The 11,485-nt window shown below is 45.8% G+C and overlaps 1 protein-coding gene across 1 annotated transcript; it reads left to right on the top strand.

The window, feature by feature from the left end:
* Nucleotides 1-128: 128 nt before the first annotated feature.
* Nucleotides 129-10,841, top strand: LOC135815815 (lys-63-specific deubiquitinase BRCC36-like). The gene is made up of 9 exons (XM_065329157.1): nt 129-411; nt 1,557-1,676; nt 3,109-3,199; nt 3,345-3,454; nt 3,793-3,851; nt 4,437-4,536; nt 4,952-4,986; nt 8,015-8,058; nt 9,572-10,841. Exons 1-9 carry the CDS (start codon nt 307-309, stop codon nt 9,745-9,747), a joined length of 840 nt encoding a protein of 279 aa, XP_065185229.1. The 5' UTR covers nt 129-306; the 3' UTR covers nt 9,748-10,841.
* Nucleotides 10,842-11,485: the final 644 nt, after the last annotated feature.

The raw sequence follows: 11,485 nt of genomic DNA, 5'->3' as shown, positions 1-11,485 counted from the left end.
TCTTCTCGAGGATCTTGATCTCATGTCACGTAATGTAATGACATAATGCTCTGCTGCTGTGTTGATGACTTGATGTACATTATTACATGTGTGAACTGTGTGTGTGTGTGAAGGGTGATTTTTGAAAGTGAGAAGATTTGGCTGGTTTGATCTAGCCTTCTTTGCTTCTGTCCTACAAGTAGCTAGATGTTTGTTTGTAGCTCGACTCCCCGGCACCAGCAACCTGTATAGTACTGTGTTGAATCTCGCTCTGTTTTCAGTGTCTCATGGTTTACTAGCTGTAACATTACTTTGCCACCTCCGGTTATGACTGCGAGACGAGTAGAAGTCACGTCTGATGCCTTCTATGGCTGCGTGACACATGCCTTGTCGACTGAGATGGAAGAAGTAATGGGACTTCTGGTTGGCGATGTATGTTCGTATTATTCTATTCAAGTGTTGAGGAAACAGAACGCCTTGTCGTAAATTTCCTTATTACTTTGCAAAATAAGTTATTTCAATGGGTGGTGTGGTGGTTGATGAAAAATATTTCAATGGGGTCCAGAAATTCTCTGCACGCATACGTTTTGTTCCAAAATGCAGCAACGTTGCAACAGTGTAGTTCGCAAAATAAATTGAAAACTTTCTTTTGAGGATGTATAAATGCAACACTAGTACTAGATAAGTTATAATGCATGGTGAAGAGTACACTAGTAATGCGCTTCCGGTGTGACTCTTCGTATTGGATCTTCGATCTGATGGGCCCTGTGGCAGTGAACACTCATATCACATGGTCTAAAACGGAAGCAAGCACATACAGCCAAATTAATTAATACATGAAATTGAAAAGTGCATGACTGTCTTATAAAGCCGGGATGAGTGGCTCCGAGAGTGCATACGCCAGTCCAGAGTGTGCAACTCCGCTCAGATGTCCAACACGGGATTTTTTTAAAGAACATGTATTGTAGGAATGTCTACGCTGGAGTTGCTCCTCAAATTTTATAAGAACAGCCTAGGCTGGAACCACCAGGTTTTTAAAGAGTTTCGTGAAACTCAGGCCTCATTTACACGACAACGATTGAAAAACGTTTTTCAATCGTTTTCGAAACGTTTTTGCTGTTTACACGAAAACGATAATTGTGTACACTGCAACACGTTTTTCGGCGCGCAATGGTCACGTGCAATAAGTTGGCCTGGCGCAGGCTGGCGGCGGCATGTTTTGAGTACAAGGCTCGTACTAGTAAAACGTTTTTGCCGTTTACACGAGAACGAAACGGAACGAAAACGATTGAAAGACACTTTGAAGGCCGTTTTTCGTTTGAAACGTTTTTGAAACGACACAAACGTTTTTCAATCGTCGTGTAAACGAGGCCTCAGAAGGTACGAAGTTAGTTGGGTTCTTGATGTGTATTCAGTGCCTACCCCGCGTTCATATAATCCTGCTGTGTCTGTTATGTTGCATGGCAGGAACTTGGGCACTTTTTAAATGGGACTGTCTATCACTGGGCGACGATCTGAGTTGAGTTTGTTGTGCTAGTCTGGGCTAAACCAATGAATTCTTATTTGTTTGCCCACAGGTAGACAATGATCACGTGGTGCGAATTTCAGTGATCCTGCCGTTGCGCAGAATGGACAAACGCAAGGACCGAGTTGAACCCAGCCCAGAACAGCTGTGTGCTGCTGCCGTGCAAGCCGAGGTAAGTGCTTGTTGTGCATAGTGGACCTGCTGCACACCTATCACATGACCGCCATGCAGGGGCGTAGCTCACACATCCATGGTGTGGTGATGATGTGCCAGAGCACATCCATGGTGTGGTGATGATGTGCCAGAGCCCATCCATGGTGTGGTGATGATGTGCCAGAGCCCATCCATGGTGTGGTGATGATGTGCCAGAGCCCATCCATGGTGTGGTGATGATGTGCCGGAGCCCATCCATGGTGTGGTGATTATGTGCCAGAGCCCATCCAGGGCGTGGTGATGATGTGCCAGAGCATATCCATGGTGTGGTGATGATGTGCCAGAGCCCATCCATGGTGTGGTGATGATGTGCCAGAGCCCATCCATGGTGTGGTGATGATGTGCCAGAGCCCATCCATGGTGTGGTGATGATGTGCCAGAGCCCATCCATGGTGTGGTGATGATGTGCCAGAGCCCATCCATGGTGTGGTGATTATGTGCCAGAGCACATCTGTGGTGTGGTGACTATGTACTGCTGGCAACGTCATAGCTGCATTTTTTCCCATTTTGACTATGTAGTACGTATGATGGCCATTTGCTGGTGTGGTGACCGGGCTGCGCTGACTGCACACGAGCTACGTGCCTGCCACGCGGGACAGCCATGTTGGTTCCAACAAACAGCAGTGCAAGTGAACCCCTGCACCCAAAGGGCCGCGAGATGTCGGCCATGTTGGTTCCACTGTCCACATGACATCTACACTTTCTACACAAACACGGTCATATGACCAAGATGTTTGTACACAAACACGGTCACATGACCAATATGTTTCTACACAAACACGGTCATATGACCAAGATGTTTCTACACAAACATAGTCACATAACCAAGATGTTTGTACACAAACACGGTCACATGACCAAGATATGAACACCACCCTATAGTGCAATTGGAAAACAACATAGATGTGCGAATCCTGGACGAGAGTTCAGTACAGACTTAGCTTGCATTCTCTCAAACTGGGAATGGAATGTACAAAACGCCCCCAAACTTCGAAAGACTTCACACAATGCATGCAGCATGCGTAAAAACCCTGCATAACACCGGCAGCTCGAAAATACGTAGGAGACTTTGTTTCTAGCGATTATATATGCTTTGTTTTTCAAAATGAAAAGTTTTCGCTTGTGTGTTTCTGGAGCTTCATGTTGAAAATAATTATTATTAATTGAATGCTCATTGATAATTGCCACGTACTACTGAGTGCCAAAATTGAAATCAATATTTTGTTGAAAATATTTTTAAGTGCAATAAGGGTGGGTGGGTGGGGTGGGGCTGAAGGTACTAAAACATTTCGTTTTGATTGGAAAAACAATCAGTAACCCTGGGCGGCCCATTTACTAGAAATATTCATTGATGACATCGTCTCTGTTCACTGTATGTTGCCCACTTGCAGGCCTGGGCCATGGGGTCGTCAGGACGCCAACACCGAGTCATAGGCTGGTATCACTCTCATCCGCACATCACCTCCATGCCGTCTCATGTTGGTGAGCGCTTGTGTGTGACGGCATCATCCAGTTGCCTGATGATGTGCCAGGAAAGGGCGCTGAAGGTGCAGGTTGATTCTGCTGTGTGTACACCGTATATTTTATGTTGTACATTACCTCGCTTGTTTTCTTGCTGTGGCTGCAGACTGCGGGACACAGTTTACCATTCAGAGGATGGATAAGGACTTCATAGGTATAATTATATCTTGCTTCCATACAAAGACTCCATCTGAGCCCTACCATCGTGTCGCAATGGTAAGTCCATAAGGTTTCCTAAAATAGATTGCACAGGTTCAACGCGAAGCTGGGCGGGCAAGCAATTAAAGTAATGAAGGGCCTTATAGAGGGTTGTTGTTGTTGTTGTTGTTGTTGTTGTTGTTGTTGTTGTTGTTGTTGTTGTTGTTGTTGTTGTTGTTGTTGTTGTGAAATCTTTATTCTCACGATAGCCAGTGGTCAATAAGAGATTGTTGTTGTTGTTGTTTGTTGTTGTTTTCTTCTCAGTGTTATTTGTTTTATCCATGGAGAATTTGTGAGGAAGATATGTTTGATAAAGAAGTTTGTTTTGCCTTATGTTCTGCGTTTTCCTGCTCAAGACGGATGCTGTTGATCGTGTTCAAGTGACCTGCTTTCAAGCAGCTGAGACTAGACATGGGTAAGCGGTGTGTGTGGGGAAACACCTCTTTACCATCCTGCACACCTTTTCTGGGTCTGACCTGCTCGGTTCTCTTGGGTTGGTGCTGCTGTACACTTTTGTTGATGATCTTGCTCTGGCCTGTGTGTCTTTTTCTGCGCACCTCTCTCTTTCATCCCTCTCATCTCTCTCTCTCTCTCTCTCTCTCTCTCTCTCTCTCTCTCTCTCTCTCTCTCTCTCTCTCTCTCTTTTCTCTCTTTTCTTTTTCTCTCTTTCCCTTCTCTCTCTCTCTCTCTCTCTCTCTCTCTCTCTCTCTCTCTCTCTCTCTCTCTCTCTCTCTCTCTCTCTCTCTCTCTCTCTCTTCTCTCTCTTCTCTCTTCTCTCTCTCTCTCTCTCTCTCTCTCTCTCTCTCTCTCTCTCTCTCTCTCTCTCTCTCTCTCTCTCTCTCTCTCTCTCTCTCTCTCTCTGTGTCTCTGTCTTTCTCTTCTCTCTCTCACACACTCACTCTCACACGTACGCACACACACACACACACACACACACACACACGCACACGCGCGCGCGCACACACAAACACACACACACATCCCTTCGAATTTTGTGCAGGCATGTGTCATGTCATGTACCTCTTGACATTACACCGACAGCTGCACCCAGTCAGCTCCTGGCGGACCAACTAGTTCAAATTCCTAATCTTCTTTTTAAGGTAAGGTCTTTGTACTGCACTAGTCGTACTGTCGCTGTTCTCTGTTGTCTTTGAATGACACTTTTTTTTAATGCTTTTTTAATCTCGGATGGTGACTCGCTGACATGTATAAGATCTGGTTACTGTAAATATACAAAATTTCGGCGCTGCAAAATTTCGGCACTTCCCGATTTTTGACATTTCGGCGGCGATTTATTTTCGGCGTGGGGTAGGGGGCATGGTGCGACAGATGCTGTGAAAAATTTCATCGGCGTTTTAATTTAGGCGTTTTGGGTCGGTGCCGAATATAGCCGAAATTAAATGGCTGCCGAAAATTTGTATATTTACAGTACGTTGGTGTAGTCATAACTCGTATCATTTTTGTCCTGCTTTTGTAATCAATTGACAAGTCTTTCTTTTCTTTTCTTTTGTGCAGGAGGAGCAATCTTCTTTGGAAGCGTCACTAGCACAGTACGTCTATAGGGGAAGTGTGATGAAGATGTGATTGTGGCCTATTTTGTAGTTACACAAAGCGAGTTGAGCTGAGAAACATCAGTGTAACGCACCTCCAAAGGCCACAGAAATCTGTGGTTTACAGGCAAAGCACTATTTATCCCAGGGCAAATGACTGGTATTGAATAATGCAGGGTCCTCGAATACTCTACCGTGTAGCCCATAGTCTGTTTTACTTGCAAGTACAGTAAAACCTGTAACTAACGACCACCGTGACTAGCGACCGGCCTGGTACTACCGACCACTTCGTCAGGACGGTCTCACATTCAAAATGCACTGTGACTAGCGACTACCTGCTGAACGCGACCAGCGACCGCCTTTTCTTGTCCCAATGTCGAATTTTGACCCGTAACTAGCGACCGCGATGTAGCAAATCAAACATTGCTCGAAGCTCCTTCTCGAAATTTTGATGATTTTCCATGGTCGTTTCGATACTACAGCTGGACAAATGAACGCAGTCTCATTTTAACTGTGGAATCAGTGTGGACTGCACTACACCTGTCATAATTTCAAGTGCTGTCAAGAACAAACATGATAGGAAACGTCTTGGAGAGCGCATCCAAAGCGCTCTTTGATCGATGTTACTACTCGAAGGAGAAACTAAGACTGAGCGGCTCTCTGTCGAAGTGCAATCACACAGCTCAGTCACCAGGTCACACTGACAGTCTGTGTTGGCTAGCTAGCATGCTACGGTACATGTACTCGCCTGTAAGGAACACAGGCCAGGATACGATGGCGGATACTATTCGACAGTGAAGGTGCGAAAACTCGCAACATCGCCCCATCACGTACTGGTACACACCAGTACACACCAGTACAGTTTACGCTACACTACATCAAAGTCTGAGCGACTGAGTTTCCACTGTAGATCTACACACTGATACCAGTTGCCAGTGTAGTCGCACACAGATGAGGATGGAGTCGATAGTGACTAGTCCACTGCCTGGCCAGGCCAGCGCTGCTCTGGAAACCCAGTGAGTCGACATACGGGTCAAAAGGTCGTATCGCTTCCGGTGTATAAAAGACTTGATTTTCTCTCTCTCCAAGTGTTGTATGATCTGAAAGAAGAATGTCAGTGCGCAAGTGTTGGGGCATTGTATTATCTGCATTTTGACATACATATCATAGAATGGGATCCATATATGGTCGCGCGGTGCAAACCTGTAACTAAAGACCACCTGCCACTAAAGACCACTTTTCCGGGCACCAAGGGGTGGTCGTTAGTTACAGGTTTTACTGTACTTGCAAGAGTATATAACCCCCCAAGAGTGTGCAACTTCTGATACCCTTTCTATGGGGTACGCCGACGGCGAAAACTCACATCACGTGGTGCAGTGTCGCAGTTGTACGTTTCCAGCCTGTTTTTAGCGAGCTGCGGAGTAATAAAAAAAAGCACTCTGACAGAAACTCACTGCGGGTATGCAAATCCCCAGCATGATCATGACAGGTATTCGGATTGCGCGCACGCTATCCTTCGTTTGTACGTAGTACGAACGTATCTGAGACACGTGACGTGGGCTTTCGCCGTCGGAGACCCCATAATGCAGAGGTGCACACTCTTGGGAGGTTATATACTCTTGGTACTAGTATACAGAGTACTTCGTACTGAACTGTTTTTTGGTGCACTCATACCTTGCTTATCCGGGCAGTCCAGGAACGGGCAATGCCCAGAACTTTGAAATGTCCGTAACTCTGAATCTTTTATTGGGGAAGGGCTAGAGATCTTGCATATGACATCCCTATTTTGCAAAAAAATGGCAAAAGCGAAGTAATATTTCCACAATAACCCACCCACGGGGTGCCCGTAACTTTGAGGTCCGGATAAGAGAGATATGAGCAGTTGTCATTCTGGGGTAATGACTTAGGCATACATGCAGTGTTTTTGTGAAAACTGGGTGAATTCGAGTGGCATTGAAAAGCACCGCATACAGCAATATTGCTGGAACGCTTATACTCTGATTTGTCCTGCCCTCTAGCAGAGCAAAAGAAGTCTTCCAGATGAGCAGCAACTAACTTACTTCTTCTTCTCCAACATTATTTTGAAATCACAGAAATCAGGGGGGGGGGGGGGGGGGGGGAGGAGGAGGGATGACAGACAACTAATCATCTGCTGTAGTTTTACCGTAAAGTACCGTTGATCCGCCCCCTCTCTAATTCCCGCCCCCTGTCGATTTTCTACCTGTGAAGCGATTTCGGCGTATACAACAAAATACGATGTTGAACCGATGCTTGCACTGCTGTCAACAATATGTGCCAATCCAGGATGAAAATGTGCACAATTTAGCACATCGAGTCTGATCCTCCAAGTTGTTGTACATCGTACTGCACTTGACAGCCTTGATCTAATTCCCACCCCCTGCCGAAAACCAGCTGGGAAGCAACATGGCGTGGGGGCGGATCAACGGTACTTTACGGTAGTTGACTTACTGCATGAAGAAGTACTTCAAAGTAGGTGCAGCTGACTCTGAAAAGCTCCATCGTCCTACCGGAACTAACACTATGAGAATGGGATGACAAAGAACCCGCCATCGTTCTTGCTGAAAGCCGGTGAAAAAAGCCGGTGGAAACAAGAAAATGCTGTGGATGCATCTCCTCTTGCCTAAACGACACGTGAAAGTACAGTGCTGCTCAATGAAATCCGAGTGAGTGAGTCAAGCGCACGCCGGGCACTGGGCAGCCCTAGACCTGCGAGCACTGGGATTTTCCCCGCGTCCAGTGTGCACGAAGCTGATTCTCTGATCGTATTTCCTTGAGCAACACTGTACTTCTGTAAATCGGTTTGATAGCACACATAATATGGTATGAACTTTTTTTCCCCCTGTGTTTACAGGGAAAGTATAAGCTCTCAGGACTTAGCATAATATTCTATTCTATACATGCTATCTCACTTTGTGTTTGGAAGAAGAGTTAAGTATAGTTTTCATGCAGTCTCATTCTTTTGCACTTTATAAATGTTTGTTTTTTTACCTGCATCTGTTTTCTGCAGGACGGGAGATAAGGATGTCATTGCTCTCTTGCAGAATATATCCGGTAAGCGCTTCTTGCTATGCATGCGCAGCACCTATGGTTGAGTTTGCAATGAAGTACTTGCCCCCACTCAACCATGAGTGGATTGCAATGTAGCACGTGGTTCCATGAGAGAAGTGCAGCGGACAGCAGCATAGTACATGGCTGTCACATCAGTGAGTAAACTATAAACTACAACTATTACAGTGAACAGTTTCCTCTGAGACAAGAATGCGATAATACTCAGAAAAAGGACACACTTCAGGCTCTTTTAATACGAACATCTTGAAAGTTTTCGGTTTCACAAGTGTACTTTGAAGCCTTCTCATCAGGTGAATACAGTGAACCTACAGTATAGCGTACTTCCGGAGCTCCGAGGGACATAAATTTCTGTACTTTGTACTTTTTTGCCGATGTACTCTATGCGCGAATGCTCTATGCGAAGTCTGGAAAATTATATGCACGGTCCTCGAAAGCATACTTTTAAATATCCAATGCAATAGAAGTATAATCATAAATGTTATATTATATCCAGGGTACTTTACACTGAACAGCTTCGCTGTAGTACACTTCAGGACCCGGTGTGTCACGTTCTACAACGTGGACTTCGCATAAAGAGTACCTCGGCTACAAAAAAAATCATCAAAGTACATGTACAGATTTTTATGTCATGCCCAATGCTGGCACAAGGATTGCACCCTAGACATTGAGATAGCGTGTCACTCTAGCGCCAGACTGCTCACGCTACGAAAAGTAGCGATTTTTATGTAATGTAGATGGCCACTTTTCTGTGCTGCGCTGGTAAGTGCACAAAGCACAGAACAGTTCTGTCCTCATGTTGAGTACCCGTGACGAGCATAGAAACAAACGCCTCGCTACAGCAATACCACCCTGTGCTTACAATTGAAAAGTGTCTTTTGCTAGGAGTATAGTCAGGGCCAACGCAATTTGACTTCCATGCCACTCAGCCGCATGAACAATTACGCTTGTGAGCGAGCGCATTTGAATAAGCGGACATGTATGACGGTTGATACACGTACTGCACATATGCCTGGGCACGATGCAGTCTGCTGTGAAGGGCATCAGATTTCCGGCGGCGTTGAGTGCAGAGTGTACAGTTGTGTTAGGTGGAATGCGACCCAACGTGCAAAGCTGGCATTCTGGACCAGTTACGATTACATCACTGTACTCGTATTTGTCCGTGTGCACCACCAGCAGCATTAAATTTTGCATCACCTCCCGGGACGTATGCACTTTGGGTCGCTAGCTCAATGACATAAGAATTGTTATGCTTGATGGTTGTGCAGCGGGGAAACTCAAGTCGCGAACAAATCTCGCTCTGCCTTCTTTGTAAGGAACCTCTGCCCCGTGTGGTATTGAGTACTGTGTGTCAGTGTGTGGACAGGGGAATAAGTCTACTGCGTACCTTAATAATCACCAATATCCTTTAAAACCATACAAATAATAGTTGAACAACCTGGGTCCTTACACATCTCTAAGAGCTATGTGTCTTTTTTCTGTTCCATTCCTGACGCAGTTTACACCCAAGCCCTTTGTTCAATCATGGACATCTTTGCCATCCCAATGCTGCATTCATTACAGTCTTGCCTGAGTGAGTATGAGCGGCGCAAGGTGAGCCTTCGCAAGGAGAAACAAGACCTGGAGAAGCGGCTGAAAGTCCTGCGCCGCACGAAAACGATAACGGAAGTCTGACCATTGGGTGCGTCATTCTAAATATTAAATTATCAGTGCCTACCTCTGCTGTGCAGGGCTGCCCCACCGCAAGCGTATGTCTGGAACATATTGATCTGTTTTACTCCGCTCCCCACTAGCACTCCGTTGTTGAAAACAATATTCCTTTGCATAGGCATGGCCTTGATTTGTGATTGCCAGCAGTTTGTACAGTATACATAGACCAATGCGCCGATGCACTCTCGTTCGTTTGTACAAAATTAGTGAACACTGTTTTTGTTTCCATCTACGATGATGATCTTCACCTTTATCGATGTTTCTATACCTCCTTTATAGAGACTATAACTATGTTGCCTCTATCAGTCTATATCCTTGTCACTGTCAATGTGGCAGCCTATCTTGCATGAACATAGTCAGTGTTGGAGTGTCCACTGTGACTCTGTCATACTTCAGAAGTATAAATACCCTGATAATGTATAGGGTGTTGGCTGCTGGTATGTTGTGTTCTCCCTCTATTGTGTGCGCACATACTGTCTCTTTTCAACACGCATAACGTTACACGTGTCCCACGGATGAACCTGTTCATAATGAGAACTGCGCCAAACTGCTCTCTCTCTCTCTCTCTCTCTCTCTCTCTCTCTCTCTCTCTCTCTCTCTCTCTCCCTCCCTCTCTCTCTCTCTCTCTCTCTCTCTCTCTCTCTCTCTCTCTCTCTCTCTCTCTCTCTCTCTCTCTCTCTCTCTCTCTCTCTCTCTCTTTCTCTCTCTCTTTCTCTCTCTCTTTCTCTCTCTCTCTCTCTCTCTCTCTCTCTCTCTCTCTCTCTCTCTCTCTCTCTCTCTCTCTCTCTCTCTCTCTCTCTCTCTCTCTCTCCCTTGAATGCTCTTTCAGGTATCAGTATCTTGAATGAAGTTATTTGTTTTGATATACATATCACTTCAATGTATAGCCATGATCCTCTGCTACAGTTGTAAGGCCTATGTTCGTATTAGTTTTTTACTCTTCCTTCAAATACTTACACGTTACATGACTGTCCTGCATGCTGATATTCTCGGTTCTAACTTTAATTCTTGCCTGGTTGCATGTCATCCCCGTTGAGGATGACTCAAGTATTGCCTAATACGGTGTGTATGTGTGTTTGTGTATGTAGGCCAGGGAGTCGTCAAATATTTGACGAACTCCCTGGTACATGGTGTGCGCTGTTGGTTGACAGCATGTAACAAGGTGGAGGACACCGTGTTCGGAAACAGTGACCTTTCTACAACCATCCACGGTTGGTAGAGCCCCGGTCGGTTGCGACTATCTGAATCGTATGGGTCTTTTAGATCCGGTTCTGACCCTCTCTATTCTAGGGGAGTTTGACGTTACAAGCAGTCTATAAAAAAACTCCCCTCGAAAAGAGAGGGTCAGAATCGGGTCTAAGACCCATACGGTTCTGATGGTCGCAACCGACCGGGGCTCTACTAACCGTGGATGGTTGTAGAAAGATCACTGTTTCCAAACACGGTGTCCTCCACCTTGTTACATGCTGTCAACCAACAACATAAACATGTTTGAACAAAAACAAGGTTTATCTACCGTAATAGTACCATGGTGTATGCCAGGCCCAGGGAGTCGTCAATATGTGACGACTCCCTGCCCTGGGCTCTACCTTTGTACGTGTACGTGTAGGGGGCCGGGCCGCGGGGGGGGGGGGGGGCAGGTGTCACAGTCACGCCCGGTACCCGAAAACTCAAATCAAGAACAACGGATCGCGGACACGCG

Source organism: Sycon ciliatum, chromosome 4 (genome assembly GCF_964019385.1).
Source record: "Sycon ciliatum chromosome 4, ocSycCili1.1, whole genome shotgun sequence".
Lineage (NCBI taxonomy): Eukaryota > Metazoa > Porifera > Calcarea > Leucosolenida > Sycettidae > Sycon > Sycon ciliatum.
The sequence above is the reverse complement of the archived record's forward strand: the minus strand, read 5'-3'. Positions and strand labels throughout refer to the sequence as shown.

Excerpts from the sequence above, each read along its gene's own strand:
- LOC135815815 (XM_065329157.1), top strand. The coding sequence starts at position 307 with ATGACTGCGAGACGAGTAGAAGTCACGTCTGATGCCTTCTATGGCTGC. Across the intron at positions 3,200-3,344 it reads CTCCATGCCGTCTCATGTTG|ACTGCGGGACACAGTTTACC; the intron begins GTGAGCGCTTGT and ends CTGTGGCTGCAG. Across the intron at positions 3,852-4,436 it reads GCAGCTGAGACTAGACATGG|GCATGTGTCATGTCATGTAC; the intron begins GTAAGCGGTGTG and ends AATTTTGTGCAG.